General features: G+C 36.5%; 1 protein-coding gene across 1 annotated transcript in view; it reads right to left on the reverse strand.

The window, feature by feature from the left end:
• Nucleotides 1-26,219, reverse strand: part of GALNT2 (polypeptide N-acetylgalactosaminyltransferase 2) — a 99,714-nt gene that overhangs the window by 42,101 nt on the left and 31,394 nt on the right. Inside the window, exon 2 of the mRNA XM_061990951.1 lies at nucleotides 2,985-3,075. Within this exon, the coding sequence (XP_061846935.1) occupies nucleotides 2,985-3,075 (91 nt within the window). The remainder of the gene's footprint in view (nucleotides 1-2,984; nucleotides 3,076-26,219) is intronic.

Raw genomic sequence — 26,219 nt, forward strand, 5'->3', positions numbered from 1 at the left:
GGGGAAAAGAATAAAAATATATTAAAAAAAAAAAAAATCACTGAACTAGATAAGAATCTGGAGCCCATGTAGGATGCATTGCTGAACTTGGTTTTGACAATTACTGCTTATTTTATACGCTGTTCTGTGCCTGCAGAGCTGAGCAGAAAGAAGAAAAAGGTGAAATCCAACTATGTTGCATCTTTTTGTCCCAGGTATTTCCCACTCCAAAGTCTTAGAGAAGGCAATCAACAAAAATAGTGCAATTCACTATGACTATTTTTAATAACAAGCTGTGTGATTTTTAAATAGCACGCACTTTGGTTTTTTTCTCTATAATAATTTGCATTTTAAAAAATAGTGAAGGTTATGCATGTTTTATTCCATTTGTTTCCATTCAAGTAGAACTTGGTATAAATCATTTAAAATGTATCAGTTACTATTTTCAAGATTTTGAAACCAGCAAATGCAACACTAGTCCAGAAAGTAGAGAGTAAATTTGAAAAGACAAGATGACTTGATAGGGCTAAATTACTGGAAGACAGTGACAGTCCACTGACAGGGGTCTTATAAGAACATGTGAATTTGGCTTCAGGAGACAGAAAGGAGGCAAAGTCAGGCTCTGGCTCTAGCAGAAGGACCTGTCAACTGTGTGCAACATGAATCAGGTCTATTACAGAAGAGTCAGATAACAGCAAGAGCAGCTTGAAGTGACATAGAAGGGGAGGGGGGGGGAGGCGGGAAGCATAGCAGACAAACATGCACTCGACCAAGAGACACAAAACAAACAGTAGGAGTAGATGGATACCAAATCCCCTAAATAGCTTGTACTCCCCCTCTTACTGACTCAGTACAGCTTAAAAGCAGTAGGATACTTGATATAATACTCAATATAAATATGATTATTTTGACTTACAGGCATTAAGAGATTTCAGATTTTCATTAACTAGCAAAAAGCACTGTTTGAGTAACTCTTGCAACTCCTGTCATTACACAGAGCTGGTTATTCAGTGTTGCCTTAGTTATTCATGCAGACATTTCAGGGTTGGTTGAACTACGAGAGTTAATACCATTATTTTCACAAAACAAGATATAGGCTTTTATGATATACTGCAAAGTCACCAAATGACAAAGGATAAACTCTGATGTACAGAAGTTAGAAAGCTCAACAGTTTAATCTTAATATAAAGCTATTGTAAAGATAAAGATAATAAACAGTTCCTTACTTCCAAGAAGTTCTGAAAGATGCTATGTTACAAAATGCTGAAACCTAAACTATACATCTCCTAATCTCAGAGGGAAAGAAGAAACTTTTTAACAGAAGCCTTCTTAAGATTTGACCACTTTGCTTTAAAATCATGCGAAGAATAAGTATAAATATGAATTCCAAGCTTCATTGCCATAAGGATTCAAAGTTTGCCTACACAAATTGAGAATAATCAAAATAGTGATTTACAAGTGCTTAATTCTGTCTGTGTGGCCTTTGATGCTTGACTTGAGACACTCACAGTACTTTGCCGTAAGGATTCTCCTATCAAATCAAGCTGTAAGATTACTAATCAAGTGATGAAATGAAAAAAAAAAAACAAACCACTAACCAAACCTCTGACCTGTTCTACTTCACACTTCATTCTAGCACCCATCCTTCCATATTTTGGTGTCTCTCCCTTTCAACCTGTGACACTTCACACTTCTTTTAATACTCAAACAGCTACTTAGGGCCACTGGGAAAGGAAAGTCTTAGAAGTATATATAGAGCTTGGCCCAGAATACAGAAATAAGAATAGTAGCTGGAAGGAGCAGAACTGTCTGACCTATAATACCAGTAACAATATTTGCAGAGAGTTAAGGAAAAAAAAAAAGACAGATCTGCCAGAAACCAAGTTAAATATGTAAGGCTCTTACTTATTAAGTTTCCACTTCTTAGGATTTCTTTCCCAATTCATACACAAAGTAAAGGTTTTGCCAAAAAAATATACATACTTAACCAGAGTCTTGCTTTCCCTCTCCAGAAAGCAGCTAAGAAAAAGGTAGGCCAAAGGCTACAGGAAAAAATCATGAATGTCAAATGGCTTACTGGTACCAGGGAAGTGTAAACCAAAACTCATGCCTCACCAATTATTGGGAATGGAAGTTTCAAGACACTTAAAGAGAAGTTTACCTTGGTTAGTTCTTTCTTCAAGACCTCATAGCATTACAAACATTTGGTTAAGACAAATTTGCAAGTTGAACATTAACAGAAGAAGAGTAAAAGCTATCTAAAGGAAGTTGTCCTTGTATGGTAAACTTTTTCAATACAGTGTAAAAGATTCAAATCCATTTGACTATTTCTGTATTTTTTAGTACATCAATCCTAGCTATATCTTAAATCTCATTCATGTGAAGCAATTAAGAGGCAAAAGCTGTTTAGGGAAGCAGTTATATGAAATGAAGATTCCTTAACACTTAATTTCCCTATCACATCCTGAAGGTGTAAGTCCACGTCATCCAAATAAAACAAAAATCACTCTGCTCTGTTGATTGCCAGCATGATGAATACTGAGCAAGTATGAGAAAAATAAGATACACCCTCAGCACACTCATGAAAAGCTGCCATTTCAAAAGCTAGACAAAAGTAAAAAAAGTATGAACTTTGGGTCAACCTTCAGTCAGAAGCAGTGTCTCAAAGCAACACATCTGTTGCCTGCCAGCATTATCATCAAGAGAAATGAACTACTACTGTAGCAGAGGCTTGTACGACATCTCAAACTTATGGCAGGACAATACAAACATACTAGCAAAGAGTCATATTCTCTATGGTTTTAAACCCAAAGGACCAGTGAAGCAGGCAAGATTTAAGGAAGCTGAAGCTTTAAGAACAGAGAGAAGTTCAAGCTGCTAAAATAATCCTAGCACTCTCAAATGACAAAGAATTATTAGAATCAGAACAACTGCTGTGTTTTATGGCTTTTGGGGATAAATGTTTTATGGCTATGGATCTTTCATAACAAATATTACTGCAATACCTGGAGGTAGCGTCTCCACACTTTGTGCCTTGTCCTCCCCATCACTGCCACGCACATCTTTCCTTTTGGGGTCGATATCATTTGGGTCCTCCTGAAAGAAGTACATAATCTTTAAAATAATCTCTTTAACTGATTCAATTTTGCGTTTCCAAAGCAAACACCAATAACTAAGTTTTGTGGTTTTCAACTCCAAGTGGTCCAAGAGAACTAACTTTGGATTTCAAGAGAAGGTTATTTCCTCCACACCTTGTAAAAACACAAACAGAACACAAATTTAGAACAGGCTTTTGAATTTAATTGATTCAGCAATTCTTATTTAGACAAGAACACAACCAAAAAGAAATGTTTGAGAAGGAAATGTATTAGTGAAGATGAATATTTTAAAAAAAGGAATAATACTCAAATTAGTAACACAGGGAAAAAGATAAAACAAACTCTGAAGAAAATCCCAATCTAGCAAGTAACTGCCTAAATAGCAAAGTTATCTGAAATAGAAAAGTCAGGTTATTGAGCTGCTATATCTAGCCTTACTATTGGAAAAAACCCTCCCAACATATCTTCAGATTGCTGTCTTCATGTGCTCATTTCAGAAGAGCTTGTGGTGGGCCTCACGGGCAACTCCCTTGGATTTGCAATTCAAGCAAGATTGATAATATCAATTTAGAGAGGGGAAACGGAAGTTGCATCTTCCCCTTCCTCCCATTTCTAACATTTATTCTGAATCTATAAATCTCACTTTTAACAGAAAGAAAACCCACACTCTTGTACACTCATTACTACAGAAATATAAGATGTCAAGCTGGAATTGTCCCATGATGCAGTTGGAATAAGGAGAGAATTGGATAATTTTTTTTATGTAAACTTTTTTAAAGAAAGATAATATGTAATATGCAATGAATGCCAATTTGCACACTACACTCAAGCCAACTAATTCAAATGCCATCAGCTTCTGTAGTTCTTGCACACTTGCCAAAGGAAATTGTTTCCTTTTCTATGTCTGCACTGAAGAAGTTCCAGTTATAATACTAGCTTTATTTGCACAACCCTGCCGAAGACAACACCTTCACTACATCAGTAAAGATGAAGAAGATACAAGACTATGTCTATATGACTCAAATGCACCTGAAAAACATTACCAGACACCAAAGCCCAGCAATGCTAAACAGTTTTTCTCTCTTCTAGAAATCTGTCAGAGTTTCTAGAACAGGGTGACGGTGTGCAAACTGCATATTATAAACTCTCTCTGCCACCCCAGCACCTAAGCCATATCTAGGAATTCTTTGTGTAGAAGAATAAGTAGTTGGAAAAGGTCAAATTTACGTTCGGGGACATTTCAACCACGAACGATGCCATTTCAGCACATCCCCAGGTATACCTGAATTGTCAATGTAAATTCAGCTGAAGTGTCTACATTAAGTAGGCATAGACATTTCGAAATATGTTGGAAAAAGGCATTTGGTTTCTAAAATAGTGAAATACAAAACTGAACATTGATACATTTTGTTATTATGAACAATTTTAGAGAAAAATACCCATAATATAGACACTAAATCTGTTAAAAATGAAATGCTACAAATACATGTTTTTCAGAGCATCATGCATCAAGGATGCCAGAGAGACAGAATTTGCCCAGATTCTTACATTAAATTTCACCATGTTGGTACATACTTTGGGTCACTGGGACTTGTGGAAGTCAGTAACTTTGCTTAAAGAAAGATTTAAGACAACAACAATAAAAACAAACAACTCCCATAACCACAGAAACACATGCCATGGCTCATGCTGGTGAAGGAAATTACCGGTCACTGCCCAGAATCCCACCAGCACATGGAAGCAAAAGTTTTCTATAGTTCTAGAAAAGGGTCTTTCACAAGTTATTTGGCTCTGTGCACCATTTTAAAGGCAGCAAAACTATGGAAACACTTAAGTGCAAGTATCAAATATAGCTGGAAGAAAAATCTTCCCCAAAAGAATGTCAACTCTGCAAAACTCCATAAAGCTCTTCACTACCCCCAATTACTGTAATGATTCTAAAAACAGAAACTTAAGTAAGTGGAAAAGTAAATGCAAAACATCTCTTGTAATCAAACAAAAACTATAAAGTACTTCCTTATTGTCTACCTCCCCACCCCTTCAAGTCTTTAGGGGAAAACTCTGCCTTCCCATTAACCCCTCTAGCTGAAGAGCACATGCCATTAAGAATAATTATTTATTAAGTTTATTCACTTAGGTTTCTTTTTTAATAAATAAGAACTATCAAAGGCAAAGTTAGATTTAGAGATCTCACAGCTTAAGGTCATTCTGAATTCTTAGAAATTTGAGGCTTCTAGGAAAATCCTTGGGTGGAGCCTTCAGACACTGAGGTGAGCCAAGCAGCCAGGATAAAAGCTCCCACAGCAGATTGTTGGACACTCAGCTTGCCTCCCAGGACTCTCTATAAAGCAGTATAGTGATGGGCCAGTATGGGATATTAACTTCTGTGCCCTAGATAAGAGCTTTATGGTATTTTTCCTCTCCAAAAGAAGTCTACTGTAATTACTTTAAAACAGACTACTCAGCTAAAACTGATATTCTGTTGTAAGCATTAACTTTCACCCAATAAAGCATTTGGAAAGTACACATGAGAAACCCATGTCTTCCAGGGGCAAACAATATATTGTATCCCCTAGAGAGAACTCCAGTGCACAAAGGGAGGAAAAAAAGCACACATTAAAACCATAGACATAAATATATCTCATTTCTGTACATGACTAAATTGTTTCAGCATGTTAATTTGGTACAATACACGACTGGATTATATGGTGAAATAGCATTCCTATGTCGTCACCATCACAGGACCAAGTTGCTTTTTCAGTGTGCTTCTAATGAAACAAAATCCCAACTTCTAATGTGATCTTAAGAAGCCACTTATATTTGATGAGTAATCTTCCTGGTAGAAGATAACAATGCTTGCATGGCAAAAGTCATTTATACAAAAAGCTAACCTCAAGGCACGATTGAAAGCAACTGACACTGTTTAAGAAGAGGCACAGCTCTTCAATCATGAGATGACAAGAGGAAGATTTAATGAATAAAAAAGCCTAATGTGTTTTATATATTAAAATACTAATAAAACTATTAGTACTTAGTACTTTAAAATACTATTTTCTGGACATACTAAAAGAAACTGACAATATCAAGCGACAACCCAAATATGTGAATGTTGTAAATAGAGCTGGACAAATATTTTTAGTTTATTAAAAACTAAAAAGGTAGCTGACCAACTACAAAAGGCACTAACCAAACATTAGACTCACATGGAACACCGAGAGATATATTTGTTGTCACTGTTCATGCAGTCATTATCTCAGGCCAGGACACATAGAAAAAAGTCAATAGAAGTACATGCCAGCTGTAATGCATGTGTTGCAGGGATCTGGCATACATCAGTTTCACACATCATGTCACTGCTTCTCATTAAATTCCCAATTCAGTACCAGATGACATGCAAAGAAATAAAATCACAACCTTTCAACTCTGTTCAGTGGGAAATCTGGCATCAGTATCAGAGTAAGATTTGAGATGTACCAAATAAATCTAACTCTAATTTTACAATTTGTTTATCTAAACACCTTAACTTCTGAGCTTTTGGAGTAGTTAAGGTGATAAACATTTACTTAATTTGTTAAAACATTCCTGGCAATCCAAAACTACAATTCATTATGGTTAAATTGAACAAACTCATGGTTTTTCAGGCTGATTAATCACTGAAGTGCAGCGACTTTTTCTTCCAGGATACAGTAAGCTCTCCAAGCCTACAGCAGTCCATAAACCTTGCTATTAAGACTACTGTGTAGACTGAAACTGAGATATGACAAAAAGTGAGATATGACAAAAGGTGACATATGAAACTCCAGTTTTGAGAACTAGACTAAAAAAAAAATGTTTCATGAAATGATTAGTTACACACTTGCAGTTGACCTGACTGGTGCAGAGAAAAGGAGGGTGAGGTACAAATGCAAAGCAAGATTCAAACACATTTTTACAGCATTTCTACACATCTACAACAAGACATAGTCATGTACAACACGAAACTTAAGACTAGTGCTGTTTGAGTTTAGAAAGCTGTAATTATACACAGATGTGCATTAGTGGATAATTTCATTATCACTTACATCTTTTAGATCACTTTGCCTTCTGTTTTTGGTATATCTGTTTGCATTGAATACTATATTCTTTACAAGCATTGAAGTAATTAGCTTTTTATCGACTGTGATTTCCCTTGGCACAAAAAAAGAGATATTGAATTGATCCAAGTCTCTAGGTATTGCTCCTACATAAAATCCCCTTAAAACCACTCTATGTTTGCTATTTATGTCTTCCAATAGTCCTCCCCCCTTAAAAGTTTCAAGTATCATGGATTTGACATTTAACTGCTGTGTATTAGGCCTCATGATAGCAGAGATTTCTATCCTACACTGACTTGCTGTCAACAAGGAACAACTTACCAACATGTAACACCACTAGATATATTAAGACATCACACACTTTGCAAGTGGCAAGTCAACGTAGACTTCAGCAAAGCTCTTGTGGTTGAAAACTTCTTAAGTGGGAGCTGAGTGTGCCTCCAATGCAAGGCATTCCTCTCTCAGACAATCTGTATGCTGACAAACATGCGACATTCAGGCACAGGAGATGGTTGGGAGCTCTGACTGCACCATGCCTCAAACCAACAGCATCACATAACAGCACAACTCAATTCTACTTCCCTTGGTAGCACACACTAAGAATAATTGAGAAATGTGGCTTCATGGGACAAAAATATATGCTAAGGCTTAATATCTGTTTTGGTACTTGCTGTTAAGACATTGGCCAAGTGTCAATACAGGCAGAATTTCTTCTGCTGATGATTTTCCAAAAGGAATCTAAACACTGGCAGCATCTTCAAAGAGCATCATTTGATCCAGCTGGCCTAACACAAGGCTTTGCTGCATCATGCAGTACGGATCAGTCAAATTAGTTGATGATTTTGGGTGTTCTTGCTGAAGATAACACTCCTCTCGGCACTTCATAGACTTCTGTTCTGATCATGTACTTGGGGCCAGATACACAGAAGCACTTTGATGTTATGTAGAGCAGCATTTGGCATTGCAACTGTTTAATGCCTGCTACAATTCACATCCTTAAAGCAAGCATGAAGTTTCCTTACAGAGCTTTGTTATCCCAGAAACAGACTCAGACAGCTGTCTAAGTCACAGACAAAGTCCAATCTTTTTTGCTACTGCTGGCACTTAACATGTCTCTTCCCCCCCAGTTTAGTTTACCATCTTCACTTAGGTATCAACTTAGATGGTTATAGCTAAGCAGACCCTGAAGCGCCAGTTCCTCCTGACCCAGAACTTTCAGCAAAGGACAGAGTCCATCCAGCATGCTGTCTTGCTTTTTCTCTCAAAATTCACTCACTGCCTTCCAAGAGGTCTTCAGAAACATGACTCCAAGTCTCTCTTGCTGTAGTAAATGAATCCAACTTTCCTAAATGCCAGGCAAGCACTCTAGCAATTTAATGTAATTACATTATGGGGCATCAATGTCTTCCCTTGTCAGCAAAAAGTGTTTTGTATGAAACTGAGATAAAGAGTGCTCTGAAAATGCCTGGAATGCTGGTTTTTTTTGCAGGCAAGATGAACAGGAAACATCCTATAAACAAATGCTGACTTCTTTTGATTGCCAACTTGCTAAGCATTAGTAAAACAGACGTTGACAAGCACACCAAGAAGCAAAGCATAAACAAACAAACAAAACACTGGAAATATATATACTTTGCAATATTTGATTACCACTGTCAGACATAATGTCTGAAATCATTACAGCAAAGATGACTTAGCTTTCATTCTTATTTCCTTACTCAGTTTAAGTAAATAGCTACCAAAGGTACATTTCTTTCATATATTTGAATGCTCACAACAAAAATAGAAGCTTCCAGTAGGAAGGAACACACACACACGCCCTCCTCATGCATACAAGAAGACAATTTTAAATTCTCAAAGAACAGGCGAAAAAGTAAAGAAGATTATAATTTAATAGGCCTATATACAGGAAATGCATTTGCTCTCAGTGAATATACTCACAACATTTTGAAAATGCTAATTACTATAAGCTGTAGTCTCCAGACGAAATTAAATGTCTTGGTGCCCTACCTTCTCTGTAAATTTTACCTTTTCTTAAGGCAAGGTACATATTTTAGAGTTTCCAGGCAGTATTTGAAGTACTGAAACAGCAATAAAACCTGACATTTTATAAACCCAGAATGGATTAGACAAAAATAATGTTTTCTCTTAAGTTTCTGGTATAAATGTATACATATTCTCTGAGGAAGGTCTGATCCAGCTTTGCAGCAGAACACTTAGTTGTACAGTAAATGGAATCAACTGGAAGTTCTGCTTAAACTTCATTAAAGATTTCTGGACACAATACACTTATTCAACTGACAAGACAAATGAGCAACAGAAATCCCCAGGTAGAGCAGGTAGGGTTATTCAGGAAGCAAGCTTTTAAGTATATGTAAACTGTTAAATACCAAGAATTGCAGTTCAGTGTATTTTATAGAAATAATTAGAATTTGAAGATAACCTCAAAGTAATACTATGATTTATCCCCCAAATCCCAACTTTGGTTTACTGTATACTGAGGTAATTGATGAGCCTGCAAATGCTATGCAGTTTTAGACTGTATTTCAGTATTTTACAACAAACAATAAAGTCTTCTGTAAGCATCTGACATCACATAACATGACTCTAAAGATATAAAAAACCCAAAACGCTCTTACAGCTCCATGAGAATTCAGGTATCCAGCTCCAGGTGATCTCTAAATAAATCATGTTCCCTTTTTTCTAGAGATTCCATTCACTCTAGTAATGTCTAAACTAATGGCAAACCTACCAAGAAAGGAAAAAACTAAATGTTACTTGCCTTACAAAATTGGCAAGCTAGCACACCACTAGAAAGAGGAAACAAAGAAACCCACAAAACCCACAAATTCCAAGAGCTGACACACACCCTTTTTTTTTCCATCAGCTACATAACGCAAAAAAACCTTTTGGAGCTGAAGTAGTCATCAGGCTGAAAGATGAGTCAAGATGGTGCAACAACATACATCCCTGCTCGGATAAAACGTGGGTGGATAAGGAAGCAACTTATTGCCAGAGGCAACTTCTAACATCATGAGCCAACCCAAGACTACCATGCTTAACAAAGCTCTATCAATGAAACAAAAACCTCTGCAGAGGCTACCACAGACAGAAGCAGGACAGGCACCCATTGTGAAGTGCCCAAAGACCAGAAGGCAAAACAGAATCTTGCTCCAAGTCATGGGACAGAGTATCACAGAAACAGCAGAAAGGAGGGGAAAGTCTCATACAACAGAAAGAATGCAAATGCAATGGAAACATTGCAGAGGAGCCCTTAAAAAGGTTTTGCCTTTTTTTTCCTAAGACTATTCAAAGCCACACGATTCATGAAGCTGTGTAGATGTGTAAGACTGGATGGCACTGGGGAGAGGAGGAGAAATAATTAAAGGTACTGGGATTGCACTCTCAAGTGCACCAGTAACTTTGAAAGCAAGTAATAATCATCTTTAAGGATGGCAGCAGGGAGTCAGAAACAACATCCAATATCTCCTGTAACATTTATCACATCTCAAAACCAAAAAACTCGATTTATCTGCACTACTTGCCCCTGGCTATTGAAATAAAACATGACAAAACATTTGTAATTATTATTTAAATTCAAGATATCACCTAAATGTCTTTTAACACTCGATTTTAGTTCCCAAAAGGAAAGACTGATGGAGACAAAATAAGACATTTCTGTCAATAGTTAATTCACGGTGTTTTTTTTTAAGTAAGGTTTATAATATGCTCCTATTCTGAAACTATTATCAGTGCAGACATTATCCCATGATTTCCACAGTAAGTGCACACTCAGCAGCAGTGGTGTGTCACTCTTTTAGTTGTGTTAGATTGGGAAAAAATCCAAGAATAAATTAACCATAAATCAAAAGGAGCCAAGTGATTTTTGTCCATTATATATATGCCAGGAAAAATACTTCAACAGCAAGAAGAGTAGATTCAAGAAGTTGTCACAAAACTTTACCACCTGCAACTTGTTAAAAGCGTCTTATTGGTATGTCCACCTCCAGGGAGCATTTTGTCATCATGTCTCATATGGGTCATAAAGTGTTTTGAGGTACGTACTCAGGAAAACAATGCTATTTCTAGCATGCCTATCTTATACCTACTGCTTGTTCCACACTTGATAACATTTGCAAATAAAATTTTAATTTTTTTTAATTGTTTTAATTTACCAGTTTCTGTAATGGCATAAAGTAGAAAAAGTGCTGACAGATAAAAAAAAAAATAAGGCATGGTTTTATGCACAAACAGTATCTGCCTATTATGCGTCTTTCAAAGTCCATAGCTCTTGTTTGAGAATTACTGTGCATGTTCATTTTCTTGCTTGAGCACTTTACAAAATGTGAAAACTGAATTTTCAGGTATCTTAATACAAGTACACAGTCTCCAATTCAGATCCAAGAGATGCAGCAGGCACATTAGTCATTAAAAAAAATAATGAAATTAGACTAAATCCCTGTTTAACAATCCCAATTGATTTTATTTACAGCAGGTAAAAAAAGATCTCATGGAACAACTAGTCCAGCAAGAGGTAGAAACTAGAAGGACAATATAATCTTGACTGTTGCAATGCTTTGTAAAGCAAGCAGGTAGCTAGTGCTGCTTACCCTGACAAGCCAGCTGCTTTAAAGCCAGTGGCTGTGGCTAAAAGGGGCGGCAGTTCACACTTCACCACCTCTCAGTCCTGAGCTGCTGGACTGGCCCCTTTATAGACACGAGTGTAGCAGACCAGGCTGTCTTAACAGTAAGCAGGAATGGGGTATGACTGTATCATCTCAATGGCTGGGCTATTCTAAATCACAAGATTAATCACTAAATTATTTGAGATATTTGACGCAAGGGAAGTAGCAGCCAGTGTACCAGGAAAAAAAAGTGCTGAAAAGGGTGTTCCCATTACAAGGCAAGGATTACAAGTTTAGTTACAACATTGAACCACCCGTCACTCAAAACCACTACATATTTTTCTGCTTGAAAGAAGGCAATTACTCCAACAAATGCTCAAGCACGATTTAATGCCACCTCTTGTTAATTCTATACTATAAGAAGTGTTTGATGAATTAGCCTGCATTTCAAAGTCCTGTCCCTAATCCTCTTTGAATTCAACTCATTGCTGCTTGTTCTTGGCTTTGAGATTGACTCTCTTAAGAAAAAAAAAAAAAAAAAGCTTTTCCACAAGAATGGGAAAAAAAAAACCACAGCACAGAAAGCAAAGGGTGTGGTGCTTTGTCTTATGCACATGAGAAAGTCTTCTGGAAGTCTAGGAAACTGGAATTAAGTAATTGAAATAAAAGGGAAGGACTGAATAAACAAGCAGCACTCAAGTTATTGTATGCATACATTTTAAGTATACTGAAGTATTCCACTAACCCAGGTATTTCCAACCCTCCATCTATATACTTCTGAAGGAAACAGTAAGCAATCCCCTCAGAACCAGCTGGGCATAAGGGAAGAACAGAAACAAACAACTCCCATGCCTTTACATGCACCTTGAAGCACAGAGCAGAAAGACAAAGAAATTAGAACTAGACCCTTTCCAGATTAATTTTGTTTTATAAATACTTAAACCTGCAAATGTAACCGAGATAAAAAGGATACATATTTATCAGAAGTGTAAGTATATGTAAAGGCAAAACTACTGGAGCAGTCACATCTACACTTTGTTAGTAAAGGGAACAAAGTCATTTTTGCAACAAAACAACACAGAAACAGGATCCGAAAGAGCTATCTGAGTGGGGGGGAGAAAAATGCAGTTAACAGGTAGAGTGTTTTTCTGGATCTGACCTGCAGGGCTACGACAGAACAAAGCAACACACCATTACGTCACATTTTCTCAGTCCCCAGCAGGTTATTACAGGAATACAAGTAAAATGAACATAAGCTGAGACAGGGGAATTAAAGTTTGCTGTGTCTTGGGTTTTTCTTCTGCAGCATACAAATGTATTGCTTTGTTCTCCAAGAGAAAAAAAAAAACCCAAAAAGATAGTCTTAAAATCTTAATTTCTTCAAAAAGAGAAAAAAGTTTGTCTTCAGATTCAGAAACTGAAAAACAAGGGAACTATTTCCCTCCTTCCTCTTTCAAGGAGGACATCTTTGACTACAAACCATCAGAATACGTCCCAGATGTCTGAAAAAATACTTAGTAAATCCTCTAATTTATTAACGTTTTTAACAAGCTTGCATTTAACAGATGACTCCTGTCTTCAGTAACTCTCTCCATATTTTTCCTTCCATACCAACATTAAGATTTAGGGACAAGACCCTGCAGCTTAAGCACATGACACAGTACACGTAGTATCACTATTTAGCATCAGTATGCAAGTACAGATTCTTACTTTTTAAAAATGAAAAACACTATCCACAGCAAGTGTAAAGTTTCAGTATAGTTCAAAAATTCTGGCAGTGAAGAATAATATTCTTCAGTTTACTTAGACCTACACAGCGTCATTTGTCTGGACTACTAAATCAAAGATCAATCCCACAATGAAATACATGTTTATCACAAACCATATGAGAAGTGTGAAAGGCAGGAGGAAGAAATACTATTCACTGTAGAGATAAGAGACATCTATACCTCCTTCAAAGTCTTTCTGCCAACTTTTAGTAGTAAGATTTATATCTGAAGTAGGCAATGCAAATCTGCTTCTCTGCTCAACACAGGAAAAAAAAAATGTTATGCCTTTGAAAGACACCATTCTGCAATAAGGCACCAGTGGAAAAAACCACTTCCTTTTTACTTCTATGAAAGTTAACACCCAACTAATGCTACTACAGGAAACCAATGTCAGAGCACACCGTTAGTAAAATTTTGACCACACAGACTCAGAGCTTCAAGGCAGGAAATTAGGCATTTTGCCTTACTGCTATACATTCTGCCTCCAGCACAGCGATGCTTTTCCTCCAAACTGCACTTTGTTTGTTGGTACTTCCTGAGAAAGTACATTCCTTGAAGTTGGGACCCTGCTTGTTCAGTCCTAAGCAAAAGCTGTTAGTGAGGTGCACTGGGGAGTAGCAGCTTTATGCAGCTAAATGTTATACTAAGGGTATAAATGGAGACCTTTAGATACAATTTAGGTCCTATATGTAAAGCCGCAAAATTTCCAGTGTGTTTCAGATACAATTACAAGGCATTGGAGAATAAAACCTTCAGCCGTGAGACCAGGGTAACAGTACACAAACCTGTGAGCGCTAAAAAACTTTTTCTTCCTATTGAGGGGAAGATTTTTAGAAAGGACTGGGCAATTTACTGAAGCATCCCAGGAATTCTGTAGGCTTGCAAGCAGCAACCTGAAAGACAATTCTACACTAGAGGCACATTGAAGTTAATCTCATTCTAATAAGAGATGGGAAACCTCCTCCTGGATGTTAAGGCCTAGCAGGAAGAGGACTGGGACTAAAGTCTGCTAAAGTTCTGGCCTATTCATCTGCAGTCCCTCAGAGGTGAGGTCACCAACTGTGCCCCCTTCACACAGATCTCACACAAGCTCCACAAAGAGCCCTTATGATAAAAATTGACCTAAGAAGGGGGAAGCCAGAACTAAAGACTGATCCAAGCATGACAGCTAAACCAGGTGCAGTGCACAAAGCTTTTGTGCTGCTCCTAAACCTCCCAATAAGGAAAAGTTTTGAATTTAATGACTCAAAAGACTCCGACAGGGAAAACTACTCCAACTTTGATTCCACTTTGAGGCTGTCTAATTAACAAATTATTAGAAACGTCTCCAAGTTGAAATTCAAGCCCTTCTGCAGTATTTTATAAGCTACCATTGTCTAGAATTCATTAGCTCAAACAAGTTTTTTTATTACCAGCTTGGAAATGGAATATTAGCCTTAATGTTAGAAAAGCCAAAAGATGAATTAGAGGTCACAATTTGTTTTGGAAGTCATAAGTGGCATGTAAAAGGTAAGAGCAAAACATCATTTCTATCATCTACTGTTTCCGCAATGTGTATGTACTACCTCACTGTTTTCAATAGCAAGCTCTCTGCCTCTTCTCACTAGATAAGCCTACATGCTGACACTTAAACCAGAAGTCATTCCAAAGTAAATGAGAAAATAGAATAAGGATTTGATGGGAAAGACTCCTTAAATTAATGTATGTGTATATATATGCACACACAAGCATAAATACACACATGTATACACTGAGAGAAGCACCCTTTCACTTGAGCAGCCAGAAGTAAACTCAAATTACAGATTTACTTTGTGGTAGAAAAATGGGGGCAGGCACAAGGTGGAAGACCAAGTGCACTGTCAAAAGCACAACAGAAATCCTAATAAGTAATTTGAGATATCACTAGAAGACAGGGGGGGGAAAAAAAAAAAAAAAAATCGATTTCTCTCTGGCAAGTGTAAGAAGAGTTGAAATTCTAATCACTGCATGACAGCAAATAATAAAATTAAGAGATACATTACTCCAAAGAAGAAAAAAAAAATCACTACAGAAAAGCAATAAGATCTCACAAAAGCTAAGGGAAAAAAAATAGTAGTATCAATTGTCTCAACCCATGCCACAGCAGCCTTCTCAAATTTAGCTGTTAGAATAAAAGGCTGTATTCAGCTTCTCCAAAAAATACAGTCACGTGGATTAGGAAAGTCCTTAAAGATGACAGTGTCAGGAGTATCCAGTACTCAGGAGAGATAATGTATGTCTACAGAGTAGAAGGCAGCTCTAAACCACAAGTTAGCTCTGGTAAGAAAATGGTTATCAGTTTGATGTTTGTACTGACCAGTAAGCTTCATATTGAGAAAGATCACAATGAACATTTTCATTACTCTACATGAACATCCCAACTCATTAGTATGTTGGTATTCAAAAAACACAATACAGTAAATATCTAACAAACAGCGTAAGTATTTCTAAAAAAAATAGCACAACTCTCATGACCATAAAGAATTTGCTTCATTAATAGCATACTACTACTTCTTACTATTTCTCATTTCTCATTCACATTGCTATGAGCTGTGTCTTCCATTTTTACCAATTGGAGAAGACTCTTTAATCTCTCTTTTGTATAGAATCTCATTTTATGTAGCACTTTAAGCAGGCTTATCCTTTACAAACACATAAAACAGCTGTCCAGACCCAACACTTCAGAGAACAGGGGAGTGAAGCAAACAAGTAGTAACATGAGATACTACATACAGATATCAACACAGTTGGAGCATTAACTTCTTAAACTACTTTCGTCACCCTTCCAAATCACCCATAATTCCTCATCACAATGAGGCATTACAAGTGTCAAGTTTCATAAGCCAGTCCTTTCACTTCAATGCTGAATAAGAGTATTTCTGAGAGCAACTGGTTATAGTTGTAGACATCCAGTATCTCAATGCTGTGAGCTAGATCCTCTAAGGCAAAACCAAAAAAATACCATACCTAAACCAAAACAACTTTTCTGGATATTTCCAAAATCCTAGAACAGTTTGTTTTCACCTAAAACATCCAGAGAATAAAAACAAGTTGTTCATGAAGCTGGGAGGGATTCAAATTACATGATTCAGAAGTTCTCAAGTCATAATGACTTGTTTTTAAAAGCATGGATAAATAAACCAGGTATAGTCAACTGGCCTACAGTGTTTAGACCAGTCATGTTATCCAAAAGTTAATCATCAGATTTTTAAAAACCCACACATTGCTCTAATTTCTTACCCCATTTTGTTTATATCTTGGAAAAAGGCACCAAAATATTGAGCCAAAGCATACAAGTGAAACTGAATGTCAGAGAGTTCGTACTTAGCAGAGCCATACTTCTCACAAAGCCTAATAACTCAAAAGCTATTCCTAGACTAGTGAGTAAATACGATCTGTCAAATTCCTTACATTCTGACACACATAGCCAGATTAATGGTTGAATTGCAGGCTAAATGCAGTTTTACCATCATTTTCAAGCCTTTCAGTAAGACTAAAATAGATGACAGAACAGAATATAAGCATATATAAGATAAAGCCATGAGAAATTACGCTTTGTAATCTGAACCCTCAAGGAGTTACAAATATTTCACCTCACAATACTCCTCTTCCTTCAGGGATGCCATAATCTGATCTGTCCTTATCTACTACATTGTCAAGTTCTTTAAAAGCAGACAAAGATGAAATACTGGAGTTCATCTTGAGCTGAACAAGAGATTCAGAACCTGGAGGGGGAAGAACACAAAAGGAAAGAAACAGGATAGTCCATGAAAAGAGTTTTCTGAGGTGGGAGGAACATACACACACACAAAAAAAAAATACTGACACATGCAGATGCAAAAAACCTCAAACTTCTAACAAAAATTAAAGGAAACTTCAGAACTACTAAGCAACAATTCAAAGCAAGTATTTCTTTGACATTTAATTCTCAGTACTGGATAGATATTTTTCAGACAGCAACAACTTTAAAAGGTTTATTATTAGAAACATAGACCAGTTGAAAACTCATTTATTTTGCACTTTCAGGAAAACACAGATAAAGACAGACATAGAACAGGTCACCCACTTTTAATGTACATGCTGTTCTGTTGATGGATATTATTCAGATGTTGAGATTAAAGTTGATAAAAACAAAGTGGTAGAGAAAATTCTGAAAACCTCCTAAATTTACACAAACACTAAGAGCAACATTCACAAATAATTTTAAAAGGGAAAGGAGACACATGATAAGTTCTCTAGCTACTGAACTGTACTTTCCAAAAGCCAAATATCTCCTACTTTTTTACATTAGTGAGCAATAATGCTTGGTGACGCCAGTTTTTTCTATCTTCTTCCTTTTTACTAATGCCTTCACACTTCCTTCCTCTAAAAAGATGAATCAGTCATTAAAACCAGAGTTGAATTCTTTGATGCTCAAATTGATCAGGTGCCATTGAATCAAGAAACAGAAGCAAGTTCTAGCAGTAGTTTCTTACATTGTTTTTGAAAACTCTACTTCCTTAACCAAATATCAAAACCTGTTCTGATCCTGTATTTCACAAGGCTGTCCCTTTTCCTTTCTCCAAACATTTTTGACTGCTGGTCTTAATAAAAAAAAAGTTTGCTTACTGATAGTGTTAGTTGCACCTGAAAAAACTATATATTATATTATAATTTCAAGTGGCTACGCTTTATTTGGAAGTAATGTTGAGAGTATAGGAAGGTAGTCTCTAAACTTTTTTATAGAAGGAGAAACACAACTGGGCAAGAGTTTCCCTTCATGAGCACAATAATATAAGCTGGTGTGGAATACTAGTTGCACAAAACTGTGGTGTTTATTCCTTTATCAGATGCTTTTTACTACCAAAGAAATTATCTTTTGTCATCTGGAGTTACTGAAAACAACAACTGGCCCATTGCTAAAGATGACACAGGTGAATTGTAAGACATAAGCAGGGACTTAATTTTTAAATCATATTTAAGTAGGTGAAAACCAATAGAACATTGAACAGTTGTTAAAGATCATGACCTGCAATGGCAGCAACAGGCTTTCTGTTAAGGAACACATTTAAGAGTAAACTGGTTTTTAATCAGACTTAATTTAAATGCTTTTCAGATATTATTAAACACGTGACTACAAACAACAGCATTAAGAATAATTTTAATTCATTGCTTGGTTACAATAAGCCTGAAGCAGTGCACACAGACAAGTTCATTGATTAGTTTTGGACACAGTGAGATCTTGCATTTATGAAATCAACATACTTGAGGCAAAGATAAACTTACACAGAAGCTCTGTATACTACAGTTTACACTTCACTTCAATATAAGATATTGATTCTGTCTTCAGCATCAGTTTATTCCACTGACTGCAAACCTCTCCTGCTAGCATCACTGAAAAGAAACAAGGCTATTGAATTTTCAGTTTTTCACATATCTCTTTGCACTGTTTTCCAGAAGTGTTTTAATTAATGGCAAAATTGTATTTATGGAATAATGAGATAGCTTTGGCACCCCTGCAAGTAAAAAGCAGAGTAGATTTTTTTAAGCCTAAGATACAAAGACTTATAACAATTATTCAAGACTTGTCTAGGGAATTTAGTATTCTCAAGTAGTTCACTGGCAACCACACTAAGGCTCATGAATAGCCAGCAGCATCTTGTACTTCTCAGTGTCCCTTTACACAGGAATGAACCTATGCCTCTGTCCAATAACATTAAACACTTTCAAGCTGAAGTAGAACATTTTTCCACTTCTGTTTAATTTAAGATTTCTTAGCCCAGTTTTCCTACATGTTAATGGATTTTTTTACTGCCATCTTGCACTGTGCTAGGTTTCTGGATCAAAAAAGGCTGGTTGGTGGGGGGTTTTTTACTTTTTTTATATGGAGTGATTGAGAAACATTTCTCCCCCATAGCAGTTTTTATTTCATATGCTTATTCTTCCTTTCCCTCGTCCCCAAAGAAAAATACACAGTACCTCTCAAACCGTAGACATAGTTGATGGTAATCCTCAGGGATAATTTTGGGGAAAACCTACCACAACTACCAACCACTGAACATCTCAACCATATCAAGGCAGGTGAACATACGGAACCGGGGAATCGATACAAAAGGTGATCTGAAGAAGATGACCTATCAGACCTCAGATGTCATATCAAGAGTGCTCTCTTCTGAACAAAATATAATGCACATCACTTTTAAACCAGATTAATCCTTTGTATCTACTTGGATCTGTCCAGGTTAAATTCCAGGAAAGTCTGTAGTGAGAGCAGAGAAAAAAAATGAATTTCAAGAAAAATGCAGAACCTGCAGAACTGACAGAAGCAGAGTCAAAAGACTTTTCAGAAGAGAGAGGCTTATCTGAAACTCTCTAGACACATGAAAAGGAGAATACAACATTGTTTACTCACAAAACCCAAACACATGTACCCAAGGACAAAAAAAAAAAAAAAAAAGAAGCTGCATACTCGGGTTTAACTAGGGAAAAGCATCTTGGGATTATTTCTACCATAAACTTCTTCGAAGTAAGCAGAGATCATAAGTAATGGTTCTTCAAAACAAAAGAGAAACCTAGAGCTCTGCACCAGCAGGATCAAGAAAAAAATAAACCTGGTCTAAGTCCAAAATGAGTCTTAATCACGACTATCTACAAGTTTTATAATGGTATGAATAATACATATTCTAGATGAGAGAAAGTAAATATTTGTTCTCTTAGTGAAATCATTCCTTTGGAGATGAAATAAAATACTGGTTATTTTTACTTAACTTTGAGTTCTCACATATTCATCACCTTAAAAGGAGAACTGCATCCCTGATGATAGTGATGTATTTTGTTGGAGAAGATCACTATGAGCCGCAGGGCTCTGAACTTTCTATAAGCTATATAGAAATCTTGTAACCTTTTGAAGAAAACAATGTCTTTATTGCCAACCATATACTAAAAGCATGAATTTCTGTAGCTAGGGTAAAAAATACAGTATAGGACACAGGAAATACATCACGAGTCAGGGAATCCAAATTAAAGAGCTAGCAAATAAAACCACTTTCCTCCTCCCCTCTGATGATAAACTGGACATGTCTGGTTTTCAATGAAGGACTAGCCTAAAATTAGTTTTCCCTGCCCTTGCACTGGAATGCACTTTGCGTCCTTAATTCATTTTCTACATTGGTTCAGCACCTTCGAAGACTTCACTACAGCAGATTTTCACTTATGTATTACATGTAAACGTTAGCAATATGTTTAGTTACAGCTGAAACAGTTAAAAAAAAATCCTTAAAGCTTATTTCTAATTAGCTATGAGTACATAAAAATACATGACAAACCTGGTTTTGTCATAGGCACAATGCCATCAAAAGATTAGCCCATTCAAATAGTGATTGACTCAACTACCAAGAACTAAGCACATACATGAAATAAAAGCACTGGAGCAAAGCTGGCAGACAGAATAGCATGTCTGTCCAGAAGCTCTTCATCGGGGTTCTGCAGAACAGAGAACAAAGGAGAGCTCTGCTTTGACAGACAGAGCTCTTCTAGTAGTGACTCAAAACTATTAGAGAATACTTTCAAGCAGATCTTCACATGCCTTCCATCTAGACATCTATTAATCTCTTACCAAGTGCCATCAGAGCATCACTTTTCAGCTCTCAGGTTCATTTTCCACTAGAAGAGGGTTTGGGCATCTCCAAGCAACCATTACATTACACTTTGGAGTCCGAACAGTGCAGCTGTTAAGTATGACCCAGGTAAAAGTTGTGAGGCTTAATAGCATGGAAGTACTTACGTACTCACTCGTCTAAAGCCTGCTCTGCTAGACCAAGTACACTAGTCCTCCTCACATGGCAGAGCTAGCATTTATCCATATCCATGGATAATGTATTGGGAAGACACAGTCCAGCCATGGTAGGAGGCTTGAACCATCAAAAGGAGAATCCCGTCATGAGGACAGCCCCCTTGACTGCTCAGAGGGCTTCTTAGAAGTAAAGAGGTTTGCTCCCTGTGCAGTTTTGTTCTTTCTCTCCAGACACTGGAAGAGCTACTAAATCTATTAGGCTGATACAGAAGATGAATTTGCAAGACATCTTTTACAAGTACATAAGTCAATTCAATTTTCTGGTATTAAATTCAAATTTTAGTGTTAATTTTAGTGATCCCTACTAAACCTAAAGAAGGGGTGTACTTTCACAAAAGAATGTTATCCTCTCTGTAAAAATTGCACAGAGCAACAATGGAAACTGAAAGGGTGGGCAAACCCAAACCATTTAATATGTACACAGTACATATTTAAATATTTGATATATATCATTTTTCCTATTCACTTTCCAGGTGCCTACCACTTAAAAGGTAAGGTTTCAAACAGGTCTTCCTTGTAGGAGCAGGAAGTAGTGAACTTCTGTAACAAAATCAGAATCTGTTGTAAAAAAACTAGATTGCTTAAAAGTAAAAGCAAGTTCTACCTCTGAAACCATCTCTCCATAAGTTAACACTGGCTATAAGAAATCATTCTTAACTCTTCTACAGCATCTCACACACCAATATTGATTAGTACGATGAAAAAGATATTTCTCCTTTTCAGTTGGACCATTGTGGTGTTTTGATAAAGAAAAATATTACAGCAGATGCATAAAAAGCCCCTGGTCAATAAGAAATATTCGATGAACAACATTTTTGTTGCACAGTTAGCTAACTGTATGGAAACATATTCCTTTCATAGAGAAAAAAAGAGTTACAAGGAAGAGAACAGAAAATTAAATAGCTGTTCCGGCAGTCAGTGCTTCTCTTATCCTAGAAAAACATACTGCATATCATCCATCACAATAAATGTATTAATAAAGAAATGAAAAGTCTAGAATCCTCAGGCTGCCAAGTTTCATTGCAGTGTAAGAAAACCAAGTTTGGCTCCTTCTTAACTCCTACTCATGATCTTATCAAGTTCTTATATTAGTCTTCCCATGACTCACGTACAAACAAACAAATCTTCATTTTTTAAATTATTTTTAATTAAATGACTGTTGATAAGGTTTACATATACGTAGACATGAAGAAAAAAGTGTTTTTTCAAAATATGATAGGGATAATACAAGAAACATACTAACTCTGAGGTGTGGATGCTTATCTATGGGTTGACAACATTCCTGTTCTGAGTAACACTGTTTTAAATTAAGGTTTATTAGAAGCATGCTAGATATACTTCTTGGCCTACCAATTAAGGCATTGCTTGCTAAGACAATTCTGGTTTATGGGTGCTTGAAAAATAACTTGGCAAAACTGTCACACTTGTCTAATTTACTACATAAAAATAATATCTAGTAATATTCCTTTCCATCTTGAGAAGGTGACTGCAAAAAAAGGATTTTCAACTTTTGTTTTTAAACCCTTAGAGGAAGGGTTGGACTGTACACACCAGTCCAGCTATCTAAAAGATAAAGCTAATAGCAGACTACAGAACTGTCAAACGTATGCAACAACAAGCTTACCCATGCAGTTAATGGATTCTAGCCTGTCCACTTCCTCAGCACTGCATCAAGGATTTAAGCATTCCTTTATAAAATGTTCCCAATATTCAAGTCTCTACACACAAACACACTTTAATACTACATTTGGAGGTTTTTCTGGTTTTTTTCTTTAAAAAAAAGAAAAACCCAAAGAAGAACAGATATTCCTGTCATTAATTGTTGCAAAAGAATGTTAAGACTTCAGAATGAAGGCATGACAGCCACGTACTGTACCATGATTCATATCTTTCCTAGGCATTAACTGAAGAGTGAGAGCTGAATTAAATTGTTAGGCCAATCTGCCAGCACAAAACAAGAACTTGAGTAAATGGTAGTTTCCTTCTTTATTCAAAAGGCTGTGTTCTGGGTAGAATGCACTTCAGTGCCTCCACAATGACCCATGGAAGAATTATCCCCAGAGTTCACAGCTCTTCATCTTGGCCACGGGCCATCTGCACCCTGCAGAAGCTGGCAATACACGCCTGCTCAGAGCTGTCAGCTCAGCTGCTACTCTGCCAGGAAACCATTACCCTGTGGACTCATACAAGCCTATGTGAGAGAGGAACATACAGCCAATTATTCCTTAGAAATAACTTTAAATGCAGCAAGCACTGTGCTCTACTCCAGTTGTATTTTCTACCATTAAGTTACTGCAGTCAGGAGAAGCATCAGCTTTTGCTCCACTGCTATACTAATGTGCTCCAATCAATTCCGTACAGTTTTGATGCATTTAACTATTTCAACACAGAAATGCTTGGTCCTGTCTGCCCCACTTAACATCTGTTGTGCACCTAGTCCCCCTCTTGTGAGGCTATTCATGACTAATACAACTGTAGCCTGATCTCTGATCAGCTCATCACCCACATTACTAATAAATCACTGAAAAATACTCCTTAGATGCAATCAATGCCACTGAATAAATGTCTCTGAAACGTGCAATCATTCACTGCCCTAGTGATGGTCTACATTGCATGGCCCTACAAACTCAGTTGTTGACATACAGAAGTTTAAAATATCTAACCACAGAGCAAAAAAACCAAAAGATAGACTAACAGCCAGTTTTATGATCCATTTTTCACTGTACAGTGCACAGGGCTGTGGTCTTACCTAAAACAAGCAGTGAAGTATCATCCCAAAGGATGAAATATTGGATATGTTTTGTATTCTTACAGAATCTGAATGACATGTAAGGATCTAACTGGATCCTAAGCTCTACTGAATACTTAGATACAAAGCTACTTTGCTAGCTTTACAGTTAGAGCCTTATTCTCATTTTTAATGGTGAAAGTATCCCAGAAACATGTGTAATAACAAAGGCAAGCCCATTTGTCAAACATTCTAAATTATTATTCTTGGAAACAAACAGGCATGTGCAACTTAATTTCATTTCACTTAGCAAGTGCTAAAAGCCAAACAATGTGATACTAATTGTTTCATGTTGACAATGAAAGGAAGTCTCCAATCACTCTAAGGATTACTTTCCTGAAGCCCCCCTCTCCTAACAAAAGCAAGACTTCTATACTTACACAGAAATATTTGATTGAATTATTAAAACTCTATAGAATTAAGTTTCTACAAATGTAGAGAAAGGTAAATTTTGCATTCCAGTACTTCATTTACTACTTCTAATAGCTATACAGCACTTTTAGAAGAGAAAAGCCACTGTTTCATGTGACTATCAGTTCCCTGTAATAACTATTGATTTGGGGTGGCTGGACATATTAGATTCAATTTCAGGTATCTTGATTGCAAGAAATGCTGTAGCATTAAAAGACAAAGCACAATGCTAGAAATATACATGCAATACTTTCAAGTAAAGGATGAACTCAGATAACAGTCAAGACAGTAGGCAGATCCTCAGATAAAAGGAGAAAATTCAAGCGTTAGTTAAGAACCTCTTCAGCATTACACAGATGGAGACAAAGTAGTTAACCAGAAGTCAATCAAGATGGCTCCTTCCCATCTTAAACAAGCAGCTTCTACCTTCCCTCCCCACCATCAGTTTTTCTGTATAAAACCAACAATCCTTACGAAAACTCTTTTGACTGAGACACAGTAAGTTTGAAGCTTGAAAAGAAACTATTTCTCTTACTGTATCACACAAAACACACATCAAGCTAGATGAAATTTAATAAAAAAGCCTAAAGAATAAAGCTTTAGGAATTTGTTATAGCTCAGCTCTTGATGAAAAAAGGTCATTCATAAAGGATTCGGAAATCAAGGCAGAGCTGTAACAATTATTCTACTTTAAAACTACGAGTTAATATTGAGAATAATTTGTAGGAGAGTAAAGAAATCAAAGCAACTCTGAAATGTAGCTACACAAACACACATAAAAATACCACTGAATGATCTTCAGTGCTATAAAAAGACAAGATATCCAAACCTTGACAATAAGAGGAAGTGGAAAAAACCATACATAAACATATGTGTATCTCTATATCAAGCAGCCTGCATATTGGGCCTATTTGGCATAAAATTAAGATAAACCTTTGATATAAGAGGCATTCAAAACCCTACACTGCAAGAAGACTAGAAGTAGTTTATTATGTAAAAGCAAGTCCTTTGCATCAAGCTCCTTTCAGAGATGCACGTAGTGCATAGCACAGGTCTGTCATCACTAACTGGTAAAGCAAATTTGAGCACTCAAGATCCATCTAATTGCTGAAGTAATATTGAAGATTAGTCATATGACATTTCTAATAATTTTAATTTCTGCGGAGTTGCTTTGGGGAAAATCTGATCTCTGTGGTGCTTTCAGAGTAACTGAAAATCATCACGACTATGAAGAACAGAAGAAAAATCAGACAATACCAAGGATTCTTAGAAGGCATGATCTCTGTAAATACTTTGTTAACTAACCAAGGACATTATTAAGCACGCATACAGACATTAGATAGAAGCAGTTTCATATACTCTCTTAACTCCAGGAAAGCACTCAACACCTACAAAGGTACAAAATACCTTAAAAGAGTAATTATCACATTTCTACAACAGAGCTCTTGAGAGCCCCTGGAATGTAACAATCACTTGCATACATTTCAGTACAGATCAAAAACAAACTCCTGAGATAAAAGTTCCTTTCTTCTGCAGGCACAATCGAAGAAAGTTTCAAGTGAAAGAGTATTTCATTCTCTACATGCATTTCAAGAAACATCTTTGCAAGAAGCTAACAACTAGAATT

Source organism: Colius striatus, chromosome 2 (assembly GCF_028858725.1).
Source record: "Colius striatus isolate bColStr4 chromosome 2, bColStr4.1.hap1, whole genome shotgun sequence".
Taxonomy (NCBI): Eukaryota; Metazoa; Chordata; class Aves; order Coliiformes; family Coliidae; genus Colius; species Colius striatus.